General features: G+C 38.1%; 1 protein-coding gene across 1 annotated transcript in view; it reads right to left on the bottom strand.

Annotated features, from left to right (window-relative positions):
• Positions 1 to 27,969, bottom strand: part of CWC27 (CWC27 spliceosome associated cyclophilin) — a 123,217-nt gene that overhangs the window by 21,312 nt on the left and 73,936 nt on the right. The window contains exons 11-12 of the mRNA XM_082337513.1: positions 17,667 to 17,764; positions 421 to 530 (exon numbers count right to left, since the gene is read on the bottom strand). Coding sequence (XP_082193639.1) covers positions 421 to 530; positions 17,667 to 17,764 — 208 coding nt within the window. The remainder of the gene's footprint in view (positions 1 to 420; positions 531 to 17,666; positions 17,765 to 27,969) is intronic.

Raw genomic sequence — 27,969 nt, 5'->3', positions numbered from 1 at the left:
ATCTCTTTAAAACATAATTTAAAACATTAAAAAACCCAGCTTGGACAGATGCCAAGTATGCAAACTTCTGTCCCAATGTTATCTTATAGCAAGCTGCAGAGCCAAGGAAAGCACTGTATAGAAATGCAAACTCTTGTAAACGTAATCAAGGATACCTCTGCGTGGGTAGCATTTCCTTTGGAAGATTGTAGTGACTAAACCGATAGCACTTTCAAATACACGTTGAAACTTCACTTACCTGTCTACCTGGGTAATCAAAATAGGGGACTGAAGAGTACATATTTATTTTCACAAATAATAAGATTCTTTTAATGGAAAATGAAATGCAATGGATTTTAAAACTATTTTTACACAAATTAAGACAGAAACATTTTCAGAACTTTTTCTGGAATTTTTTTCCCCAGGTTGTCAAACTATTACCTGATCTTCGCGAGAAACCCCTTTCTTTGGCTGCTGCTTCCGCTTGTCTTCGTATTTTCTCTTCTCCTGAAGGTATTCTTCAACAACACTGTTTGGAGCAGGTTCCTCCTCTGAAGAAGGAAAAATATTTGGTTAAACAAACTAAACTTGTTTTTATGTTTTAGTATAATTTTGGAGATAATTTGTGACTTCTGAAATACCAAGCAAAACACTTCCATAAAAAGTTTCAGTTGTATTGCTTTCTCAGAAAGTAGAATGATTTGCTACTTGCTGAAATGAAAAACACAACACTGTACTGTGCAGACAATGAGTCAAAAAATTTTTGTTTCAATTTTATTTTACTGTGAAGCCAGGAAAAGCAGGGTAACAGAAACAAAAACTCTGACGTTAAGATGAGAAATTAAAACTGTTGGAATTCCTTAAACAAGTTTACTTTCATTTCTGAAGATCTTTCTTGGAGCAGCTGAACTGTAACGTGTATTAATATTCTATCACTATTTGTTACAGAGTAGACAAATATTGCCTATGGACAAATACAGTTTTCCTGTTTTGTAGGCTGAAGTAGCCACAAATCAAATCCCTGATCTTGCAATAGGGAAAAACCCATAACATAGTTTGTAAAGAAAGTCCACCTTGTCAATCAGGAAAACAACTCTGTAGTAACAAAGTAATATCTGGACTAGTCAACCGCTACTCTACTTTGTCTTTTTTTAACAGTTTCTTCTCTGCAGAATATCCACTGCCATGACAAATTAATAATTTAACAGGACAAAAACTCAATTTGAGAACTGATCAACACCAGCCTTTCAGATTTTCTTCCTCTTGAATAGCAAGCATTAAGACATTTCATATATTGATTTAGTATACTTGAAATTTATTTACACGTATTTACAGGATTGTTATTCCTGATAAAGAACAGAAGAATAAAACCTCCAGATGTCAACTGCAAATGATGAACAGAAAATTTTTATGGAGGAAATTGTTTCAACAAATTTCAGGATATACAGCCTGATGAACTGTAAATCTAAATCAAACCCCGTATAGCGTTTTTTTAGATGACTGCTGACAGCTATACAGAGAAAATTTCTGATTCCAGACTAAATTTCTCCCTCGACTGAAGTTTTCTATGAAGTTTATAAACATCGCATTTCATAATAAGAGGAAATAAATTTGTAATTATATATCTACATATAAAATATTTGTTTATATATTTCTATAAATAAAATCTCTTATTTCCTTTTTATCTTAATATATATGTTGCATGTATGTATTTAAAGAACATCAGGGAAAACAATCAAACATACACAATACCATTCAGAGCTGTTTTTTTCCTGTTTTCCAGTTGAGATGTTGGATATAATGAAGAATACAGGATTAGAGGTATCAGCAAGATAAATAAAGAAAAAGACATCTTCTAGAATGAACAAAAAAGACAAATACATATACATAGACATTTACGGATGATTAAACAGCTGAATGAATGAAATAAAATCTGCCATAAAATCTCATCCAGCATAATATCAGACGAACTTAAGAGAACAACAGAGCATAGTACAAACCTACAAACCATAACGGCTCAGATTCATCTTTCCCCCTGTTCCCTCAGTCTCTTCTCCTAATAAAAAACCCCATTCTTAATTCAAGACCAACCCCTTGTGAAGACAAACCACTAGTTTTTGCATAAATGCATGTATCCAGTCAAACTTGCTGACCGTGTGGAACAACATAATGCCTTATTTTACTAACATTTAGCCTCTAGTTAAATAACCTGAACTACAAAAACACCTGCTTTCTTATAGAAAACAACCTTTCAGGTGACGTTTACCTAAATGGGTGCTTTGAAATGAATCCCATTTACCTGATGATAATTGCCCATCTATGACAAGCAAAAGAACTGAGAAGACTGTTCTTGAAAACTTACGAAATGCCAGTCTCAAGTTGCCCATAAACATTTAAAGCTGTGATCAAAATTTTGATATAGATATGCTGAAGTTAAAGAAGATGTGATCCTTAGTCATACAGGTCTTTTGACTAAGATTTTAGTTTAATCTAGTGCAGCTCAAATATAACTCTCATACAAATAGGTTAAATTCCCCTGCAGTTGTGTGTTTGTGTATTTTTATCACACTCATATGGTCGTCACTTACTGTTAACACAAACAATTTAGATTTCAGTTTAAGCCTTCTCTTGAGATTATTGTGTTCTTGGGTCTTTGTCAAGAGTTTTTTTAATCATCAACTTCATTCTCTCTGCCTCCTAGGAAAGCCTTCTCGTAAGTCAGACAAAAGATAATCAGATCCACCTGAAATAACTTCAGAGTGAGTCAACCAAAACACTTGTATGCATCATATTTCTGCACCTTTCATTAAAATTACTTAAAGACATGCTTGTATTTCTCCATGAGGTCTTACAACCTATTACTCCACATTAAAAAAAACGTAATACAACAGGAAGGATTTTCAAGAGCCCCTAAGTCAATGGCTTTCTAATACATTCTAAAACTTTGGAAAAGTCCAAACAATCATTTCAAAACCACAAACAGTGTCTATTTTTTAATATAAATAAAATACTCCGTTTTGATAAGTAGCAATTCTTTGATAAAATTATTTTGTGTCTACATGAATAAATTCAAGCAAAAGAAAACATCTGGAAGGGAGATTTGTTGCTGGGAAGAACCCTTTTAAAACGTAAAAAACCTTTTAAAATGTAAAAATAGATTGCTGGCTACTACTTCATATCTCCCAGTCAGCATCCCAGAGCCCCTCCAAATCTTTTGCAGTAGAGTTGGAAAAAAGAGGAACCACAGCACTGTATGATGGACTTCACCTTCACATCAAGTTTGAAAAACTGAAGTCCTGCTTGCTGATCCAGCAAAAGTGTAAGGATCATTACATCGGTATTACTTAAAATGTTTAAGCTCCAAACTCCTTAATCTAAGAGATTTATGCAAAATGAATGAAACTTGACACAGATGCACAGCAGTGAAATAACAATTAAATGCCTTATTTAGGTATTGCAGGATGCAGAAGGTGCTAGTTCAAGTTATAGGGATCTTACACACTTGTGCCCTAAAGGCATCTCATCACAAAGTCTAAACAGCATCAGGCAAAGAAAGATTTTTTTCCCCTAGTTTGAACAAGTTGCTGTGTACATTCTGTCAGTAAGGAAAATGGGGGGGGGGGGGGGAAGACAACCTTCTTTATTGAAAATACACTTCATCCTACTTTTAACAGAATTTTTAAGTATGTTGCTACTTACCTCAGCTAGCTTGAGTTACTGCCAAGAGATCCTTCATCTTACTGTGATGAAAACTTTAGCATTTAAGTAATTTATTTTCATTCAGATAGATTCTTCTATCCTGAAATACTCCTTTAAGGAGTAACAGATGCCTACCTGATAGTGTAATCTAACCTAAAACTTTGGTTTTGGGACATGGTTTCCAATGATAGCCTGAAACTAAGGAGGAGATTCAGAAGGCTTTAAACCAGAAAGGGATTGATCTAAAAACAAATACGGAAGGGTTTATTTTGCTCACCCTTAAATTAGGAACAGTTCAAATGATATCAGTTTTTAACTAAAAAATTGCAGAAGTATAACAGACATGAGAACTTGATCCAAGGGAGTTGAACTGAAATGAATGGCAGTCTGGATGGTTTTTGATCAATCCTTAAATAAGAAGTGGAGCAGAAGAGAAAGCTTGATAAAGTAGTTTTAAGCTTAATTCCTAAAGCACCTGGTAAATTTAATAGCATAATAAACACTCAAGAGAAGTTGCATCAGACATGCTCTACTTCAGAAACTGCAACTGAATTTTATCTTCCACTTTATGAAAACCAAGTCTAGGCCTGCTATTGTAGTAGATCAGAAAAGTACGATCACTACTTATGCTGACATTCATATTGGCATTAATGACTGCGCTTCATTTCTAGCATGGCAGGTGGGGTAACTTTGCCTTAGCATGTACATCAGTTATGGCCCAGATAAGGTACCATTTGAGACACGTGTATTTCTGACAGTATGCATACAATTTTCCACAGTACAAACTTTGTTATTTTATCATTATGTTATTTCTATCAGTCTTGACAAACCTTGTAATAATGACTGTCCTTGTAATAAAGGAGGTAGAATCTGTATAAAATCTAGGGAATTTGTTTCCTTTTTATGAAAGAGATAATGAAGCTGTGCATAAAATATTTGTTGGAAAAAGAAACACTTTGGTTTGCTGAAAGTATTACCAGAAACACACTGATCTTCAGACGGGCAGAAACAATACATATTGTAACAGAGAAAAATACATGCTGTTTCTGAAGGTTTAATGTCACCATAAAAAAGAAAGAGCCTACAGTGCTGACAAGGATCAATGAAAGAATTTTTGTTTATGTTTCTTCTTTAATGAGGTACAGCTAGCATGAAGATTTTTATACAAATAGACTTAAGTATCTTACATTACAAAACATTCCTGATATGCTGAACTTCACAAAAGTAATCCCATTAAGTCTTGTAATGCACTTTGCATATATAATCATGAGTTCATGCAGAACCAAGGTAAGATAACAAGGAGAGTGTACAAAGAAATCTGTATTAAAAGGCCCCCCAGTTTATTTAGCAGGGTTTGTATATGTTTTAAATGTGGTGGACACATTAGCTTTCATGAGTATCTCAAATGCATTCTCTAGCAACTCAGATGACACATTTCATATGATAAAAGACCTACTGGACAGAAGTTTCAAGAAATGCATGGTACAGCTAGACTAAATACCAAAGGGGAAAACAAAAAACTGAAAAACCCTAGGCAACTCCTTGTTTGAAATGAAAGAAATTATGACTGAATGTTTTTGTGCATTAAAATAAGAGGCCTAAAACACATTCCTGTATTTATGCAGTACATTCCACTTTCAGCTATTCATCAATATTCAGTTTATATTCCATTCTTCTGCAGTTATAGAGATATGCAGTACTGATTTTAAAAACCTTAATGAGATTCAAATCTTGAAAACTATTTTTGTTCCAAAACAAGCAAAACCCATACGAATTATGAAAGAAATTCTGATATGCCTCAGTATTTCATTAATTAAAATGGAATTCCTATCAGAAGTGACAGATGGAGAACATAAAGCCACTTTCTGTAATTAAGATCTAAGACAGATAACACACTTCGTCCAGAGTCCAGAAAAAAATTTTCTTCCAGCATTAAATACTATGTCTATGAAAATAAAAATATTAATTTACTGTGAAGTAGTATAAAAATGAATATACCAGAAAATACAACATGAAATAATGTTACGCTTGCAAGAATTGATAACATACTTTCCAGTATATCTTTGTTTAGGACTAATTCTACTTGTGGTTTTCTTTGCACCTTTAACTACTATGCAGGTGCTGTTGTTATAGCTCTGGCCTGCCTAAGTTCCTGAAGAACCACTGTTTGCTTACAAGTTAGGTAAGAGTCAGGAAATATTTACTAACCATGAATAACTGAATAGATTTGCTTACAGAATGAGCTTCCAGGGTTGGACTGATTACTGGATATTCAGTTTGCTACAGTGAAAAAAGCAAGAGTTCTAGAACAAACTTACTAGTTCATTTAGCCAACTGAAATAGTAAAATCTTAGAAGCAATTCCTAAAGCTTCAAAACATTTGTTTGAAAGAGCAGAGCCCACTGATTTGTAAAACAGTGTCAACTTTAATGTGCAACAATGGAAGTTTCTAGTGAATCTTTTCTGAACTTTGGTAGCTTCTAGGCACACAGTCCCAGTCTAAAATGTGGTTAATTTTCTAATGTCAGTTGATTTTGAGCATATGCTTAAGATTACTACTAACATCAACGGTGGCCTACAGTGAAATTTTTGTCCTCTTTTCTTTTGCAGAGACGAGAGGAAAAAGCATTCACTTCAGCAGGGAAGAGACTGAAGAGAGATGCTGGGTATTATTTTATGAGATTAAATAAGAAAAACAATGTAAATGGTGGAAGAAAACCAAGGTTTGCAAAAGTGACACATTTTAGATGCATACTTTAATACAATGCAGCTATACTGTGTATACTGAGAAATCTTCATACTTAACGTATTTATGCTGCCTAATTCCCAAACCACCAAAATTTGGATTTCATTTTTTTCATGATGTTCTCAAGGGTGCACAATTCTGTTAAAGTCTCAGACTTCAAGAAACCATCCTTCTGTGTAAGACAGGACTTAAATCTTTAAGTGCCACTGACATTACCGAAACTTAATAATAAAACAGAAATAAAACATAATCTTAAACTGGCACCCTTGCTAGATTTTGAGTTTTCTAAACACTTCAATCATTTGATTCGCATACCACAATTAAAAACAAAGCAGAAAATACGTCATGTCTCAGTAGAATTCTTACACTTGAATGTTGGTTTTTATATTAGTTGTTAGGTTTCTCTGCTCAGATAGTATTTTTTAGCTTTTCTCGCGTGTGACAAATTTCATCATCAACAGATTATCAGACAGTTTACAAAAATATTCTAACAAGTAAAACTAAAGCACTAATTCTTAAATACTACTACTATTTAAAACCAACATATAGTTAAACAACTGAGCAGATGGTATTTGTCTAAAGCAAATTTCCTTGAAGTATATTCACAGGTTTACACTATAGAACTTTGAAAAGTGTATCTTTTTCAAATATTTGATTAAGTACTTCAAAATGCTGAAGTAATTCAGCACTCAAATTAAAGTGTTTGATGTAATTTCTGGCATCGCTACAGCAAATGTCACATTAAAGAAAAACATCTTATTTAGGTCTTGACAGCAGTCTGGCATGGTCAACAATCTTATTCACAAATTGGAAGGCTGGTTATAATCAAACATGCATGGGGGGAATTACTTTTTTTCTCTGTCCTCTTGAAACAATGTAAACACTTAAATTATCACCCCTCTATCTTCCTTAATTACTCTAATCTCTGAATACAGAAAAAAATTATGTAGGAATAATATGTAACATGAACAATTTGAAGTAAATGTGATACCAATACTAATAAAGATCTGCCAGTGAATGTAAAATAGATGTGTCGTGCTGCCTCCCATTCATTAGCGTCCTCTCAGAATCAGCCCTGATGCTGCAAGAAGTCCAGTATGACCTAAGCCTTATTCTCACAGTTCTGTGGTCTTCAGTGAATTTCTCCCGCTACGGTTGCAAGTTTTGGCTGAGATGCAGTGTTTATTAATCAAGCACAGAATCATATTAATGCAGTTACATAGCCTCTGAACTAGCATTTTTTTCTAAAGCAGCCAGCTCAGAGCATAGGCAGAGACTGTGCAAGTGTCTGCACCATCTACACAGACATACCTGATACAGCCCAACACAACTCACTCTCCATCTCACATTCCCCAAGAGAAGAGTCAGAGAACTACAGAAAAATCTTCTGTTACATACACATTCATTTCCCGATAGTAGTCTGTTTTAAATATAGGCAATTTCTTATATGTAAACTAATGTGGAACAGGTAAACAGTTATACATTTAGCCCGTTGTCTTGCATGTTGACAACTCTATTGCATTGAAGAAAATGCAGGCCAATAAAAAATGACTTAGTGAACTAAGTGAGATATAATAAATGCTTTTAACTTTGGGGCAAAATTACTTGGTCAGGTACAACACTTTTACTGCTGTTAGATTTCATTATATTCAAACTAAAGTGTTTCTAAAGTCTGTTCTGTTATTCTTGAGTTGTAAATGGCTGTTTCACAGTAAAGATATCCTTCATTCCTGTCACTTAGCATCTTTAAATACCTAAGATTCCACCCTTCCATCCCACTCCCTACCTAAATTATACATATTTTCAAGTATCTCCTAATAAATTATTTGACCTAGTTGTCTCCTAGTTTGGGGTTTTTTTTGTCCTTTTGTATCCAACTGTTCAATATCTTTTTTGGTGATACAATACTTGGAACCCAGCAAAATAATACAACTGTGCTTTTACAGTTAACAGCTTTGTAGCAACAACCACACAATCACAGGCACATCACAATGTAAACTCATGTTCAGTTTGTTTTCTAGTACAAACCTGAAATATCTTTCACTATTGTGGCTTTCCCAATTTCTTTATTTTATGAGTTTGTGTCTGGAATTATTTTTCCTTAATACTAAGGAAATAAACTTTTAACATCCCAACATAACTCTCCATTTATTTTCAATGACATTTTTCACACCTCTTCTTCCCTCCCCCAATCTAGTACTTCCTGTACTAGAATCTATATTTAGTGACATTTACTTTTGTTTCTTGATGATTAATGAATTCATAGTTTTCTAACAATCTTTTTCCAATAGTCATAAGAACCAGTGTAAATCTCAGTCCTGTTTCAATTTTGATAACACAGCAACCATAAAGTACAATATAGTGAGGTGACACTACACAGACCAAAGTGAAGTTTAAGATACAACACCATGCTAATTTTATAAAAACTTACAAATATTTACAACTCTGAGTGTTTTCACAATTAATATTATTAAGAAAGTTTAGAGGCCTTTGCTCAATGAAATTATGCTATTCCAACATCGCTACAAGACAGCAGTATTATTAGGCTAGCAGTCACAAGCTGCTGCTTAAACTTTCTAACATATATTCTGAATTTTAATCTGTATCTTCTTCAAAGCTGATGCTTCAGAACTGAAACGTTCCAACAGACTTCAGAGAAAAAATATGAGTATCTGGCTAGAGTGAAAAAGGGAAACTTCATTGGCTACTTCAACATTACCCAACAATACCGTGAAACAGGAGCAAAACTGATATGCTGAGGCCCTCATACGCTCACTACATATTGTGGGGGCTGTTCTATTTTAGACTACCAGTTGGAGCTCATCAGGTGTGCTCCGGAAACGCATCTTCAGCGTGGCTTCATCCAAAAGTGCACATCTGTTCTAAGGTAAAACACTCATGTAGGTGTAACCTTTTACTTAAAATTCCTATTAAAATTTCAACTTTCCCCAGGTATTCTTGAAGTCTGCAAATTCTTTCGTCCTTTACCAGAACATACCTATCATGCAACTGTCCTTGTTCTTTCCATACAGATGAGAAATTTTGTACAATTCAAATGACAACAAATGGATATGCTTGTGAAGGACATCTGGAGAATGATCTCTAAAATGGAGTGGGTACAATCCAGAAGTGAAAATTGACCATTTTAAACTTCATACTAACAAACTTAATATATATCATAATAATTAATCAGAAAGACGTCACTATAGGAAGAGATATTCAGCGAGTGCCAGTTGATGCTGCTAGCATTTTGATACTTTTTGACATCAGCTGAAGTTGAGACCAAGGCAGACAACAAGAAAATATTAGATAATTTCATCACCTAATTATTTTTGTATTACAAATAATATAAGTATGTTATTTAATCATCAAGTGTTAATGTTTGAAAATGTTAGGTGGATTCTGGTGTAGCTGATACATTTTATTTACTTTCAAAAAAGAAAAAGAAAACACTTTCCTTTTCCCTGAAAAATCAAAAACGTATTTCTAGAACCTTAGTTTTTCCTATGTCACAAATGTGGACCCCGCATCCCAAAGCACAGAATGTGCTATTGTTACTCTTGATTCCATAAAGACAGAAAGCTTCCTTACTATACAGATTTAGACAGTAAGCTTATTTACTAAATAAATCTACTACCTTACTAAATAATCTGCTTATTAAAGACAGTAAATGAAACTTCAAATGACACACACAACATGGCCTGTAAAATGCTGCAAAAGACACTTACACTACATTTAAAATCTCTCCTTTACTTAAAAGCTCAGTTCCTCCCTCTTAGTCTGAATTTTGGCAATACTGACAAGTGAGCGGTTGTCCTGATAAATTAGCAAAGACAATCTGATTCCTGAACTTTTAATGACAGATTAAAAAAATTTACCTAAGTTTGAATCTCTGCCTTGTTCTGTTTTGATTGCTGTAGGGTCTGAAAAATATCCAAACTGAGAGCTGGAAAAGGATTTAGAGGTAGAAGAAATATTAAAGCATAGATGAAGAAAACCAAAAAAGTAAGTTTTGATTATAGAGTCATTTAGGTTGGAAAAGACCCTTAAGATCATCAGGTCCAACCATTAACCTAGCACTGCCAAATCCACCACTAAACCATGGTCTCAAGCACCACATCTACACCTCTTTTAAATACCTCCAGGAATGAGGATGCAAGCACTTCCAGGGGCAGCCTGGTCCAGTGCTTGACAACCCTTTCAGTGAAGAAATTCTTCCTAATATCCAATCTAAACTTCCCCTGGCACAACTTGAGCCCATTTCTTCTTGTCCTATCCGTTGTTACTTGTGAGAAGAGACCGACCCCCACCTCACTACAATCTCCTTTCAGGTAGCTGTAGAGAGCAATAACGTCTCCCCTCAGCCTCCTCTTCTCCAAACTAAACAACCCCAGATCCCTCAGCCGCTTCTCGTAGGACCTGTTCTCTAGACCCTTCACCAGCTTCGTTGCCCTACTCTCGACACGCTCCAGCACCTCAATGTCCTTCTTGGAGTGAGGGGCCCAAAACTGAACACAGTACTCGAGGTGCGGCCTCACCAGTGCTGAGTACAGGGGCACTATCACGTCCCTGGTCCTGCTGGCCACACTATTCCTGATAAAAGCCACGATGCTATTGGTCTTCTTGGCCACCTGGGCACACTGCTTGCTCATATTCAGCCGGCTGTTGACCAGCACCCCCAGGTCCTTTTCCACCAGGCAGCTCTCCAGCCAGTCTTCCCCAAGCCTGTAGCGTTGCATGGGGTTGTTGTGATCCAGGTGCAGGACCTGGCACTCAGCCTTGTTGAACCTCATACAGTTGGCCCCAGCCCATCGATCCAGCCTGTCCAGGTCCCTCTGTAGATCCTTCCTACCCTCCAGCAGATCAACACTCCCACCCAACTTAGTGTCATCTGCAAACTTACTGAGGGTGCACTCCACCCCCTGATTCAGATTGTTGATGAAGATATTAAACGGAGCTGGCCCCAGTACTGAGCCCTGGGGAACACCACTTGTGACCAGCTGCCAACTGGATTTAACTCCATTCACCACAACTCTTTGGGCCCAGCCATCCAGCCAGTTTTTTACCCAGCGAAGAGCACACCCATCCAAGCCATGAGCAGCCAGCTTCTCCAGGAGAATGCTGTGGGAGACAGTGTCAAAGGCCTTACTAAAGTCCAAGTAGGCAACATCCACAGCCTTTCCCTCATCCACTAAGCGGGTCACCTTGTCATAGAAGGAGACCAGGTTAGTGAATCAGGACCTGCCTTTCATAAACCCATGCTCCCTGAGCCTGATCCCCTGGTTGTCCCATATATGCCGCATGATGGTACTCAGGATGATCTGCTCCATAACCTTCCTCTGCACCAAGGTCAGACTGACAGGCCTGTAGTTCCCCAGATCCTCCTTCTGGCCCGTCTTGTAGATTCCTCTCTGCTGTATTGTATTGCCAGCAGACATCAGGTAAGTTGAAGTCCCCCATGAGAACTTTGTGAGACTTCTCCCAGCTGCTTATAGAATACTTCATCCACCTCTTCATCCTGGTTGGGTGGTCTATAACAGACTCCCACTAGGATATCTGCTTTGTTGGCCTTCCCCCTGATTCTTACCCATAAACACTGAACTCTATCGTCACCATCGTTAAGCTCTAGACAATCAAAACAGTCCCTAATGTACAAGGCTACCTCACCGCATCTCCTTCCTTGCTTATCCCTTCTGAAGAGTTTATAGCCATGCATTGCAGCACTCCAGTTGTGCAAGTCATCCCACCATGTTTCTGTGACGGCAACTATATCACAGTTTTCCTGCTGCACAATGACTTCCAGCTCGTCCTGTTTCTTGCCCATGCTGTATGCATTGGTGTAGATGCACTTCAGTTTGTGCTATTGATCCCACCACCGTTTTGGGGGGATTAGCTCTAGTTCCTACGTGAACATCCTCAGGTGCTTCCATGGTTTCTAACACATCCATAGCCCTTGTGTCTTTGCCTCCACTGAGATGGCAGACTGAAGGACCCTGCTAGCATGCTGTCCCTCAAATACTGGTGTGCTGCCCCCAGGCTTATCTCTGGCAAGCCTGGTTTTACCCCTTTCCCCCTTCAAATCTAGTTTAAAGTTCTTTCAATCAGCCTTGCTAACTCCTGTGGTAGGATCTTTTCCCCGCTTTAAGACAGGTGTACCCCACCTGTCACCAGCAGGCCTGGTGTTGCGTAAACCGTCCCGTGATCAAAAAACCCCAAATCTTGCCAGAGACACCAGGCTCGGAGCCAGGTATTGATCTGTTGGCTCTTCCTGTGTCTTCCCTAATCATTCCCTGCAACAGGAAGGATACAGGAGAACAGTACTTGTGCTCCTGATCCCTTAACCAGTTGTCCCAAGGCCCTGAAGCCTATCTTAATTGCTCTTGGACTTCTAGGTGCAAGTTCCTCACTGCCTACCTGGAAAACCAATAATGGACAGTAATCTGAGAGCTGTACCAGGGTAGGAAGCTTTCTCTTCACATCTTTAACCCGGGCTGCAGGGAGGTAGCAGACTTCCCTAAGAGGTGAGTCTGGCCTGCATATCAGGCCTTCTCTTCCCCTCAGGAGAGAGTCTCCTATGACAATGACCCATCTTTTTTTCTTTGTGGAAGTGGTTTTGACACAGGGCATAGGCCAACTTAACCTTGGTGACACCTCCGAGCTGGATGTGCCATTGTCCCCATCATTGTTTGGTTCCACTTCCAGAGCTTTATACCTATTATGCAAGGGCACCTGGGAAGGTGGGGCAGTCACAGAGGAGATGCACCTGCTGCACCAGGCAGGAACTTGTCGCCATTGCCCCCTATCCCTTAAGTCACTGTGTTCTGCCAGGTGGAGAGAGGATAGGGAATCTTCTGTGTCATGGGTCCTGTCTGGCTGCTGGGCCTGTCTGAGGGAAGGTAGGGCGCGATTCCAGTAACCTCTCTCTCTCTTGTTCTCCCTGATACTCCTCAGCCTACTCACCTCCTCCCAGAGCTCTGCCACTAAGTGAAGGAGCTCCCCTCCCTGGGCGCACCTCCCACAGGGGGGCTCACGGCTCCTGTCCGACACTGGCATAAGAGCAGGGCACACCCTGCAGCCTGACGCCTGGGTGCCAGCGTGGTCCCACCGGAGCTCTGCCTGGGAAGCTGTGTCAGTCGTGGTGGGTGCAGAGCTCAGTGAGACCATGGCTTTTTGCCGGGTGGACACCATTGTTCCCTGGTTGATCTTCAGTGCCCTTCCATGCAGACTGCCGGTAATACATGGATTTTATTAGACACCACAGAAATCCCTTAGAAGCAGGAATGGGAGATTATAAATTTTATTTATTTATAAACAAAACCTTTTCCCAAAGACTATTTGTGGTTATCCTACAGGGCCATCCCTTTTGGCAAAACTAGCTATTCACAGAAGAGAGTACGATCACAACTACGTATTTTCTTTACATGCTTTCCCTCAATGATCAACATTTTAGAATTTGTTATATTGGTTTCACTAAATTCTGGTGTCAAAAGTCACTGTATTTATGGCACCTTTATGGATATTTTATGCTACCAGTGCCAATATGCATCCACTGCTAAACAGAGGACCATTAATGTATTTTTCAATTAAATGTCTAATGAAAAGACCATGTGGTAATGCTCAGTAAATTCTGATATTTCACAATGGTGTTTTGATCACTTTTACATGTCTGGCATCATAAACTCATCTCTTAATTAAAGCTGTTCATATATTTAATTCAGAATCCCTTATAATCCAAACTATATGGCAGTTATACAGTAAATCTCCCATCTGCCTTTCAGTCATCACCTTTAAGCACTACATGTTCAATCTAGCTAAATGTAGGAACAGTTTCCTCTCCTTCAAGATCATATCAATTACGTTTAATAAGTTTTATACATTTATTCTTCAGCTGCACATTTTGTAATGGTAGATTCTCTACCAACAGAAAATTTTTTACTTCCTTTGATCATATGGTGAATTACATTTCTTTGTGTAAGACTTCCTCAAAAAGGGAAACATCATTAGGACATTGACTTTCTCTTTTCAGGATATAGACAAAGTAACTCAGCAGATAACCAGAATAAGTTATTTGAAGAGAAAGCAAAGTATAAAGAGAGTACTGCCTTAGTGAATTATTTTGGCAGACCTACAACCAAGCCTTTATTTTAACTGCTTGATTTAAAGACTCACAGTGATGGTAAATAGAACACTTTTGGTAATGCTTCCACCTAACTACTACCATCATTAACAAGATGCTTAATTTCTCCTCCCCATCAAAATCTCCTCCCAGGAGGCAGGGACGGGTCAGTCCTAAGAAGTATTTGCCTAATTTGCTATTGAAAAGTTCCCCTTTGTGGGCCATCTATTCCAATACTTATCTTTAGGAAGTTTCCCTAACATTTAACCTAAATCTTTTTAGCTGCAATTGAAGCCTATTATCTCCTGTCCTCTCCACAGCGATTACATAGAATAATTTCCTTTCCACGGTAGCCTTTAACATTCTTGATGATCATTAATATGTCTCCTTTTACAAAGTAATCTCTTCTCTAAACTAAACAGCTCCAATTCTTACAACTTTCAAATATTATGATTTCCAGATCATCAGTCACCTTTGTTGTTCTCCTCTGTGCTCCCTTAAGATGCCTTGTGCCTTTTTTTCAAGGGCAATTACCAAAACTGGGCAAAGGACTCAGGCTGAAGACCTGCTCAGGCTGAATAGAAAATGAGTCCGTCTTGCATACAACAGTCCATTTTGTACGTTTTACAGTACACTTTAGTCCTTTTCAATAGTGTGGCACTATCAACTTGCTCTCAGCTTTCTACTTACTATGTTTCCTAGATTTTAAGCTGCCTAAGTGCTACCTAACATCTTGTATTTGTGCAACTCACAATTTGTGAGAGATACAAACCACTTACTATAATAATCTTTTTTTCCCTGAGATCTCCCAAGGTAAATGTATTTTGTTTACCTTGCCCTGGCTTTTAACTTCTATGAACTGACTCAATCTACCAATCCAGCACAAAACTATCCTACCAAAGAAAAAAAGGAACACTTTTCTTCCAATTTAAACTGAATCAGATCAGTGAAAGCTCCAACATAGACTAGTGGAAGGGAAGAGAGCGAGCCACTCAGCTCTTCACTTTAACAACTGCACATGAAAATGCAACCTTAGCACGTAAGTTTGCATTTTTCTTTATTTTTTTCTTTCATCTTGCCCTTCCCTGTCCCATGTTTTTTTTTTAGTCTGCAAATTTAATAAAGGTAATCTGTTATTTTCTCCAGATCACTAATGAACAGATTCCCAGGAATCCTGCTTTCCAGTTTGATTACAAATAATTCTCTTAAAGCATTTTCTTAACATTTTGTTGATGTCTCTGGGACTGCTTTAGCCAGCTCCCTAATATGCTTTAGTGAATGCCATCAAGTTCAAATGATTTTAATGTACACAATTCATCTAAGTAGTCTCTAGTTCTTTGTTCTGTACCTGAACACTTCCATCTATGTCACTGATGATATGTAATCATATGACCAAAGTTGATCGCTATGCTAAAGACAGAGTGAAAACAAACATTCAAGTTTATTTCCTCTTTGTTTAGCCAAGGACAACCCACTGTCTTCTTGCTCATTCGTCTCCTGTTACTGTATTTTCATTAATCATTTTGCCCTTCACCATTTGCATCTCATTTATGTCTTTTTAATTTTGTCTTTTTACTTTTAGAATTTTTAGTTAGGTACTCCAAGAACGTGTTGAATAGGTTCTTTCCTGCCATATATTTTCCTCAACAGGTACTAGAACAGGCCCCTTCCTGTGCTCTGACAGTAATCACAAAAAGGAAAACCAAGATTATTCAAGATTATTTTCACCATTAGCTGTTACCTACAGATTTTCAACAGGTTTATCTGCTCCCTGCTATTTGTTTCAAAGAAAGTAAAAAAACCCAACAATCCTGGTATATAAGCTCCCTTTCCTTGAATAAAAGGTAACCTTCAAAACTGTACCATAGTAGTTACTATGAGTATTGCCCAAGTATTACTGTCACTGTAAAGGTGGATTTACTCAAATTTCTCCACAGTAAGTCCTCTGACTGAACTGGCACCTGAATAGGGATAATGTTTAAGCGATAGTATTACAACTGCCATACATGGCACTGTTCAATATAATTTATCATATATGTACATAAGAACTACTCTTTACCTCTTCTACACTTCTACTTGCAGTTCTTTTTTTTACATGGCCAGTGACAGCATTCGTTATCTTGCCAATGAGAGCTTACATTCATTCAGTGATTGAGCACAATTCCTAGAACTTTCTCAGAGCCACTACTTTGTAAAATTTGGTGCCAGATTTCACATACAAGTTCAAGATACTGTATTTTTTATTTTGCCAAACTGGCTGCTGATCAAGCTCACCTGTTATTCAAGAGAGTCCATAAGTTATTCTAAAAATGATATTACAATTTCTACCACTCTTCTAAATTGTGTATCATCTGGAAATTTTTCTGAATCCTGCAGATTTCTTATGATATTGAGAATCGGACCAAGAATCCACTCCAGAAATGTGTCTAGTAATTCCAGAGTGCTTAAGAAAGTCCTTTTTTTTTTTCCTTCAGTTCAGCTAATAAAGGGTGTTACATCCACCTGCACTAAAACACACACCTTACATACTATTATAAACTTAGCAATTTATGCACATTTAGAAAGAAACAGAATATAAACTTTGCCTGACAAAGAAGTGGGCATCTGAAGATCCCATTTTGCTAAGGTTTATGGAAAATAAACATGAAACTGACTTGCTGAATTTGAGTTCCACTGGTGTCATAAGATGCATAAAAATTTGAAGTCACTAGCTTTGAGTTCGAAGTTAATCATCTGCATTTAAGTACCTTTCCAAGTTGAAATGTCAAGAAGACTTTCCAAGTCAGAGGTCAGAACAGGTATGTCCCTACCAAAGAATTCAATCATATGCCATGATATTTCAAATCCAGAAGCTTGCCCAACTACACAGATGTAACTAAAGAACGTTTGGAAGGACAAATACTACCTGATTTGAAAGAACAAATGCTACCTGTACAATTTACTTATACACTGGCATCCTTACATTACTACCATTCTTAAGGAAAACTAACTTTCTTGGGAAAAAAATGTACATTTCAACAATATAGTGTCCACATGTATCCACATGAAACACAAAACTACTAAAAAACGTTAAAACTGGAATGTTAACTGGAGATCTACACAACACCTACTATAATATACTCTTACCTTCCTTTTCTTTGGGTTTTAAAGCTCGCTCTTCTTTTTTCTGCTTTGCTTCCAGCAGTTCACGTTTCAGCTGTCGCGCTTCTTTCCGTAGCTCCTCACTGCAAACAGAAAAATATTTACAAGAATTTAATCTTCTGGGAATGTAAAGCCACTCAGGAGAAAAAGAATCAAAGTTAATGGGCAGTAAATCTCTGATATAAACAAAGGGAATGTACTGACTTACTGATGCTAGGAACATGGCTTAAAAATCAACTAGAATCTAAGAAAGTTCATATTTTCATCAGCAGAGACAACAAAAGAACATAACAGATGTCTTATTTTAAGACCCCATTAGAAATATGTCAAGGACATGAATAATAAAACAAAGAACCCCCACTGGTATTTTGAATTTAACATTGTAATATTTAACCATGAGAACCACACAAAGCTAGTTTGAAACAGAGGCACTGCCAAATAAATATTACATGTGTTATAAAATTCAGCTTACGGAACTAATAAATCTTAGCATCCTGGATTTCTTAGCTGGACAGGCAACGTAATTGTTAAGTGACAAAGACATGATATGTATGTAAGCATAAATTATTATATATGAAAGTTCACTTCATTTTACAAATTTTAAAAAACAAAAAGAATCAGGTGATAACACTAGAAAGAAGAATCCAAAATGTGCAAGTCATTGTGCCATTATCAAATGAAATATCTGTCTTCATAGAATCACAGGTTGGAAGGGACCTCTGAAGATTAGCCAGTCCCGCTTCCCTGCTTAAAGCAGGGCCAAACAGAGTAGGCTGCCAAGAGCATTGTCCAGTCAAGTTTTGCATATCCAAGGATGGAGACTTCACAGCCTCTCTGGGCAACCACTGCTTGACCTCCCTCGATGCAAAGAAACTCTTTTGTATGTTTAAATGGAATTTCTTGAATTTCAGCTTGAGCCTATTTGTGCCAATCTAATGGTTACCAGTGGAAAAGAACTGATAATTGCTTCAAGTTTTTCTGGTGTTAGAATCTGTATTTCCCACTTTAAAAAAAAAAAAGTTCTGATTGATTTAGTATTCATCAAAGTCAATGCATAGCAGAAATTATTACAATGCAGGAATGTGGCATGCAAGCATCTCCCTGCAGCTGTTTTATGTACCTCAATTCTCAACTGTAATACCATTACTCACACCACAACAGCCTTTTTTAAGCAAAGACTTGGAATTGTGGGGTGATGACTTCTTTTAAACTTCATTTTAATTTGTATGTATGCACAAATACAGAGCTTATGAAAGGCACTAGAAAAAGACGACTGCCATTGTAAAGGTATTCAAAGAACCAACTACAGCAGTAGGTCTTAATTTTCAACAGTGTGGCAGAAGCTACACTAAGCCAGAGTAACAGCTTTTACATAAGACTACAGTTCTACTTTTCTATACTGAGAAGAAAATCATCGGGGAAGGATAAAGAGACATTTTTAACCCAAGTAACTCCATTGCTTTTATATAAATTGGGGATAGTATGGTAAGCAAGCTGCATCACAACACTAGCATACTGCAACACTAATCTAGTATACTGCAACATAGAATCGTAGAATCATTAAGGTTGGAAAGGACCTCTGAGATCATCGAGTCCACCCATTAACCTAACTGCCCGGCCCATGTATAAATCATGTCCCTAACCACCACATCCACAAATTTTTTGAACACTTCCAGGGACTGTGATTGTACCGCTTCCCTGGGCAGTCTGTTCCCATGCCTAACCACTCTCTGTGAAGAGATTTTTCCTAATATCCAACCTAAATCTCCCCTGGCGCAACTTGAGGCCATTTCCTCTCATCCTATCACTTGTTACTTGGGAGAAGAGACCACTCACACCTCACTACAGCCTCCTTTCAGGTAGCTGTAGAGAGCGATAAGGTCTCCCCTCAGCCTCCTCTTCTCCAAGCTAAACAACCCCAGCTCCCTCTGCTGCTCCTCATAAGACTTGTCCTCCAGACCCTTCACCAGCTTTGTTGCCCTTCTTTGGACACTCTCCAGCATATAACATTTTGTTATAGAAGTTGTACAGCAGGCATAACATACATGTCAATAGAAGTTATAGGTTTAAAATATTCAGAGTGCCAGAAAATAGTGACAGCAACACAGGAAGAGGCGGTAACAAATGGCATTTACAAGTAACAGAGCTTAGCACATCAGAAGTTTTCCTGTAAGGACACACTTAATCTTTCTCTTAGTTATCTTAAGCTATTGTGGAATGAAGAATGAACTAGCTAGTGACAACTATTCAGGCCTGCCCTCCCCCCCTTTTTTTTTTTCCAATGGAAGGAGGGTTTGTACAGAACACAGAAGGTCCTAATTCCTACAGAGCCCAATTCTAAAATGTTTTTTCAAGCTCCCTCTATGATCACTACCTCAGTTTTCATAGAATCATAGAATGTCCTGACTTGGAAGGGATCCACAAGGATCACGGAGTCCAACTCCTGTCCCTGCATAGGACAACCCCAAAATTCACACCATATGTCTGAGGGCGTTGTCCAAATGCTTCTTCAATATTGTCAAGCTTGGCACCGTGACTACCTCCCAGGGGAGCCTGTTTCAGTGCTCCACCACCCTCTGGGTCAAGAACCTTTTCCTAATGTCCAACCTAAACCTCCCCTGGCACATCCCCCTGCCGTTCCCTCTGGTTCTATCATTGGTCACCAGGGAGAAGAGATCAGCGCCTGCCCCTCCTCTTCCCCTTGTGAGGAAGCTGTAGGTCACAATGAGGTCTCCCCTCAGCCTCCTCCCTCAGCCTCCTCTTCTCCAGGCTGAACAGACCAAGTGACTTCAGCCGCTCCTCGTACGGCTTCCCCTCTAAACCCTTCACCATCTTCATGGCTCTCTGGACACTCCCTAGTAGCTTTGTACCCTTTTTGTACCATGGCGCCCAAAACTGCACCCAGCACTCAAGATGAGGCTGCACCAGTGCAGAGTAGAGCGGGACAATCACCTCCCTCCACCGGCTGGCAATACAGTGCTTGACGCACCCCAGGACACGGTTGGTCCTCCTGGCTGCCAGGGCACACTGTTGGCTCATGTTCAACTTGCCGTCGACCAGAACCTCCAGATCCCTCTCCGTGGGACTGCTCTCCAGCCTCTTGTTCCCCAGGCTGTATGTACATCCAGGGTTGCCAATTTTAACTCACCAAGGAACACAAGGTCATCACTGTACCGAGCACTCACATTATTTTCCACAATGACTCTAAACCCACCTCTTAGTCACTTCTGTCCAAAATGTCATTCAGCAGTTGTACCCTATTATTTTCTTATGAAGACTTTTAAAAAATAAATATAAGAATGTCAGCGGCTTTTAAACAAATGTTTGATACAAATCTACCTGTACTATAAACACTGTACCAACTCAGTTATTTTTATAAATCAAAAAAATCAACGCTTTTTAAACTTGTATCATCCCCTCCCTCCATTTTCCCCAAAAGACAACACAGTTATCTACTACCTACAAAAATAACACTAACCAGCATTAGTTACAACTTTAGTCTATTTTTTTTTGCTGAAGAGTGTACCAAACAAAGCATTCTGTTATACTTGGTGGGAGTGAAGCAAGGCTAACCTGTCTTCATCATACCTTTTGCCATGATTAGACTCTGAAATAGTAGTTCTATTCTTTGGAATTCACGTAGTTTCCCAATTTTTATTAAAAATGAACACTAGTAGAGCAGAAAGCGTTGCATTTTCACTGAAGTTCTTAGACTCAAATTAGCTAGGCCATTTATCTGAAAATGCTTAATTTTAAAAGACGCTGCCCAACTTCACATTTTTCAATGGGTGTGAACTTTTTATTCCACTCTTCCACAGACAGAACATAAATACTGACTGAATAGTTTCGTTTTCTATATAATGATTCTATCATCTTAATATAGCACATGACAATATATAACCTACCTCGGGGTGGGGGGAGGGTCCCCCTCCTTTGTAATCTAAACTGTTTAATAAATGCCTCCTTGCTTACTTTAAGCATCATGGTAATGTCATCAACATTTCATTGACTCCTTTTGCCTTTCTTGTTGGTATCCATATTTTAATTTGACACATTCTTAGCCATATCCTTTTTCACTGATTTCATATTTCTTTCAAACCAGAATGTTTCCTTCCCAGTGTGACTTTATTCCACATGCAATTTGGATGTCCCTGAACAATTCTTATATTTGGTAACACTTCATACTGGTTTTAATTTTCCAATTCAGTTATACAAATTAAATGAAATGCTGCATCCAGAGGGTAATGGTCAATGGCTCAATGTCCAGATGGAGATCAGCGACAAGTGGTGTCCCTCAGGGGTCCGTACTGGGACCAGTGCTGTTCAATGTCTTCATCAAGACAGCAGGATCGAGTTCACCCTCAGCAAGTCTGCAGATAACACCAAACTGAGTCGTGCAGTGGAAACGCCTGAGGGATGGGATGCCATGCAGAGGGACTTGGACAAGCTCAAGAAGTGGGCCTGTGTGAACTTCAGGAGGTTCAACAAGGACAAGCACAAGGTCCTGCACCTGGGTCGGCGCAAGCCCCGGTATCAGTACAGGCTGGGGGATGAAGGGATTGAGAGCAGCCCTGTGGAGAGGGACTTGGGGGTGGTGGTGGATGACAAGCTGGACATGAGCTGGCAATGTGCGCTCACAGCCCAGAAAGCCAACCGCCTCCTGGGCTGCATCAAAAGCAGCGTGGCCAGCAGGTCGAGGGAGGGGATTCTGCCCCTCCACTCTGCTCTGGTGAGACCCCACCTGGAGTGCTGCGTCCAGCTCTGGGGTCCTCAGCACAGGAAGGACACGGACCTGTTGGAGTGGGTCCAGAGGAGGGCCACAAATACGGTCAGAGGGATGGAGCACCTCTGCTATGAGGAAAGGCTGAGAGAACTGGGGCTGTTCAGCCTGGAGAAAAGGCGGCTGCGGGGAGACCTTATTGCGGCCTTTCCATACTTAAAGGGGGCTTATAAGAAAGATGGGGACAGACTTTTTAGCAGGGTCAGTAGGAATAGGACAAGGGGTAGTGGTAAACTAAAAGAGGGTAGATTCAGACTACTTACAAAGAAGAAATTTTTTACAGTGAGTGTGGTGAAACACTGGAACAGGTTGCCCAGAGAGGTGGTAGATGCCCCATCCCTGGAAACATTCAAGGTCAGGTTGGATGGGGCTCTGACCAACCTGATCTAGTTGAAGATGTCCCTGCTTATTGCAGGGGGGCTGGACTAGATGACCTTTAAAGGTCTCTTCCAACCCAAACCATTCTATGATTCAACTATTTGACTGCTAATCTTTAACCAGCAATAAAGTGGATTAACATATCTCAAACAATCCAGTGTGCACCTAATGACTGAGAAGTACCTCAACTTCAAAACAGCAGAAATAGCTTCATGATTTATTTGCAATTTTATGTACTTCATGGCAAAGCAGGCCTCAGACATGTGCAAGTATTGTCTGGAAAACCTTCCTGTATTTTCTATGATCTGGAGGTTAAGAGATTATTTTCAATGATTGTTTCAGTACATAAGCTGCAAAAGTTTCTTTATTCCAAGCCTAAGACTGTTTCAGAGATTAATGCTACAAGTCATAAAGTTAGAATACCCTAGAAGCCTAGAGAGATCCATAGGGCTGGACAGACCCCACACACAATCTGATGCAGACTGCTTGACCTTAATCCTCCTCCTGAATGTGAAAGAAAGCAGATTTTGGCAGATCAAGATTCCACCCCTATGAAATGCAATGGGAAGCAGTGTCTCGAACACAAGACTGAAGGTTAATATCATAACTCTTACCTTGGTTCTGTCACTAAGGATCTAACCCACAAGTAAGCAAGCACACATTTGCTACACTGTGCCGTTAGCTGATGAGCTGTGAGCAAGCATAGGTCCAAAACCTCATGACGGTATTGCTACGGTATGGAGTTTCAGGACCTTAGCCATTTTACTGATTCAAGCTCATTGTTTTCAGCTTGGTTAAAGTGCCTGCAAAACCCACTTGTAGTGCTTGTTTACCACAGGAGATCTTCCACCTCTCAGCTTTTAGCTGTACCAGTATTAAAGCTTTATATTTCAATATACTTTTATCTCAATAGTAGGATTTTCTGCAGGTATCTTTATAACATCATATATTCCAAGCTTCAGCTTTCTAATAAATCTATTTCATTTTTCTTTTGTACTTTAAATCAGGAATTAATACTTAGCTAATAAGGAATACAATGAATTGGAAATTTAGCCAAATATTCCAAGTTAAACGAATAAACTTATTTCTAAGTGCCATGTACTGAAGGTGTCTTGCTGCAAGTAAAAAGGGGTCTTCTGAATTTACAAAGTAACTTTTAATTCAAAAAGGAGAAGTTCTGTATTGGACTTCACTTTGGCAGAAGAAAAGAGAACTGATTACAGAAATAAACACTAATTGTGACTTTGGTGTAAGTGACCATATGATTATACTTGCTATGCTCAAACATAAAACCACCCCTCTTTCTCTACATACATATATGTCTCTTTGTACTTGTATGCTCATGCACACATGTATATAAGCCATAACTGGCTGTAATTATTTAAGCATACAAAATCTGTAACTAATAAAATATATATGATACACAGACACAAATAAGACCTAGAGAGGCACAGTACCTTATTCAACTGTGATTTAGGGAAAAGGTGGTTGCCTATATTCAAAACTGTAATCTACATATTCGCCATCCAGTGATGACAAAGCTTAACAGATGCTAAAATTCATTTGATGCCTATATTTTGATCACAAAATGCCTGAAAACTTTGCCTTCTACGCATTTCCAAATTTATCCCAACTCGAGTGTAAACTTCACTGCAATTCCGAGTATTCACCACTCCCCCTCTAAACTCCACCTAAGCCCCTAGAGGGTCCCAAACTGCTTGAGGTTACCCTAGCACACAGTCATTCTCACTGACCCTGGTACAAACAATATTAAACAAGGACACATTCTTCCTAAACTTAAGTACTTAGGTGGTGCCAAAACTATACAGATAGCCTCGCAGTCAGAGGATTCACTCAGATAAATGTGAATTTATAATGGAGGAACTATTCAGTGACTGAACAACTGAAAGATTATGGTGTATTCTGCATCAGCGGACCTGGTGTTTTTCTAAAAGGTATCTTGTAGTTGAAACAAGAATTAATTCAGATAAGTGCTGTTTTCTGTAATAATGAGTATTAGATTAAATTATTATTTTTGATGGCATAGAATGTTATTTCCTTTCCTCTTTTTATGGTATTATAATTACATTGGTTCTATTTTTTTTAAAGGCTATTTCCTTTTATTTGCTTTTGCTGTCTTCTTCTTCAGCAGCATCAGAGGAAAATTACTAACCCGCTATCCTTAAATGGTAATATTATTTAGTAAATATTGTTCAAAACAAACATCAGAACAAAAAAAAAAAAACCCAAAAAAACCTCTTAATTCATTTTACAAAGTCATTTTAAAATGTTATAAATAATAAAAACATGTCAAGATTGTCAGATAAGTTTAATTTTTACATGACTAGCATCCTTTAATATCTTAATAAAATAAAATGTATACTGAAGTACTTTAACATTGCTCATGTTAATTTCATAGCAGAATAGATTATTCTAATTTAGTTTAGATGAACCAAATAAAAATCAAGCTGTAATACAATATTATCCCTTCATAATGTAAGCTAATAACCTGGAAAGTCCTGAAGCACCTGAAGTCCTGGATTCAATCCCCTCCTATCACAGCCAGTCACATTTGTTTTCCCAAATTTATTCATTCCGTAAAAAGCACATCCCATATTCTCTTTCTTAAATTTATTAATGATAATTTTCAATGCCTATTATATCATTAATAGCCATGATTTATACCGAAAGGTCACTCTAGAATTGACAAGAAGACACCTTAATAATATCAGGGACAATGAGGAAGAATCCCTATTCAGATGATAGCTTTCAGTTTCTGCTAGATACTCTCGAAAAATGCATAATATTCTGTTTGAGAATTCCAGTTCTAAGTTAAAATATAAATAGCATTTCCAAATAGAGAAGCATAATGATAAAATGAACAATATAAAATGTCATTTTTGTACAACTAACTGATTTGCAGAATGTGTGGAAGAATCGAGAAATGTCTGCTCTACCATGTCAGATTTGAAGCCTTTTCTGATATTTGCCCTCCTACCCCTTGGGGTACCTGCAGAACATACAACTCTTGGAATGGACAGCAAATTCCTCCATCTGGCATGTAGATCTAAGACTTTTCTATGGTTCAAGAATCTTATTTTTGTCTGGATTACATTACTGTTCATCTCTGGCACTGCAAGAATTTTACAACTGCAAAAATGAGAACGAAAATTATGGGTTTGGAATATGCACTGTGTCTTTTTGCCAGCCTGGTTTTGCTGTAGGAGTCAGGCATATGTCTGTCCCTCTTCTGCAAATGGTACATCACAGTGGTATCTCAAATAAGATGATGATATAAAAATGGTGGAAGACATAGTCAGCAGGTCTTGACATTTTAAACTTGTAAATGAAATATTTTAATATAGCTGCTGGGCCCTGTACGGACACCTGTACTAATGCTACTGCTAACAGTTAATGCTGTTTTTGACTTTAACAGTACTTGGTATATTACAGTTTGCAATTAGTACTGTTACCCTTTGTTTAAAAAACTTCTGCACTGAATGAGTTTATGGATGAATTGCCAGTATTTATATATTCTATGTAGGACTACTGAAAGATTTCAATGCTGAAATCTAATAGGACTGGCATGTTTATTGAAGACTACATGGGCAACCATTACTGTCTTTCCATTTCCATAAACCTGAGTGTTAATAAGTGGATCACATAATTAAAGCATCAGATAACTGGCATTCTATTTTAATGTAATTATGCATACTGGCCTATAAACTACACTGTATGTCAGCAGTCTCAGTACTGGGCAATGAATTCTCACAGGCTGAGACTGATGAAGAATATTATCATTTTACTCTGTTGGGAAAAGCTTAGCAAAGCAGCAGGGCCTGCAGTCTGAGCATGAAGTATAAACTTGCGCAAGAAGAAGAAAGATACTAAGGGAGAAGCAATATATTTCATTACAGCAACTAAGACAGATGGAGAGGAAAAAAACCCCACAGGTTTCAGGGCACATGAGCTCTTCTTCAGCTAGTTTATTTTTCTTCCATAGTTTGCTTAATAAAAGGTATTAGCTTTCCCTACAAACTTCCTTCGCTTACATTGTTCAGCCACCAGGTACGCTGCCAGAAACTGCAGATGTATGCATTAGGGCATGTATGGAAGCATATATCATAGTTTTAGCTTAAGGCTGATTTTATGCCCTATCTGTACTTCTATGTTCACAGCAGATTCTGGAACAGATAGGAGAACCTAAATTTTCCCAATGTAAGAGAAGAACCTACCTTTGGCTAATGTAAGATAGGCAACACTGTTAAACTAAAACAAATAAACAGAAAAACTGGAGGAGACTGCCAGCATCTCTCATCCAGACCAATGGTATATCTATCTGGATTGCAAATGCCTAGCTTAATGCTTGATAGAAGGGCATTTGCCTTTTTTCTTTTTTGTAATAACACACTACATTGGTCACTCACAGCTGTTGTAATTAAGACGTTTTCCTCCTCCTGTCACTTCCGAAAGATGGCTTATAGGATGAATTCTTGGTTTAGTTCCTTACTGCATGATCCTATGACTGTTAAGTTTCACCGTATTTCTATCATTCAAGCTTCTTAGATCATCCAATTTTCTATTAGGATATTCCTAAGTTATTCCTAACTCATTAACATTACATTCCAACTTTGTATTATCTACAAGCTTCTTTTAAAAAACTTCGGGGTTTTTTTTTCATATTTAAAGTATTACTGAAAATGTGAAATAAGAACTACCCTAATAAATTTGCCTCAAAACAACAGCTGCTCTTTCAACATAACTTATGTTCTCCTTTAACCAACTTCTACCTATTTTACAGTTCTTGTTCTCTGTTTCCCTCTCCTTCATTTTACCCATTTCCTCCAGATTAATCCAGAGTAAGTTTTATCATATACATTTAGCCTAGAAAAAAGGTTACTTTTGCTCAGGAAATACCTAAAGAGAGGTTAGTTTAGCAGAATATCTTTTAGTAAACCGATTCAACATATTTTTCTATTAGCCACTAATTGTTGTCTTTAATTATTCTTACTTTCCTATCTAGAACATTGCATTATATTGTACTACCATCTTAGAGGAAGCAAACCAAATCCATAAGTCATTCTGAAAATTTAGAAAGGTGGTTTCACCAGGTAAGTCAGACAAGTTCTA

This window comes from Platalea leucorodia (genome assembly GCF_965183815.1).
Source record: "Platalea leucorodia genome assembly, chromosome: Z".
NCBI classification, from domain to species: Eukaryota; Metazoa; Chordata; class Aves; order Pelecaniformes; family Threskiornithidae; genus Platalea; species Platalea leucorodia.
Note: the sequence above shows the minus strand (reverse complement) of the source record. Positions and strands in the feature narration are given on the sequence as shown.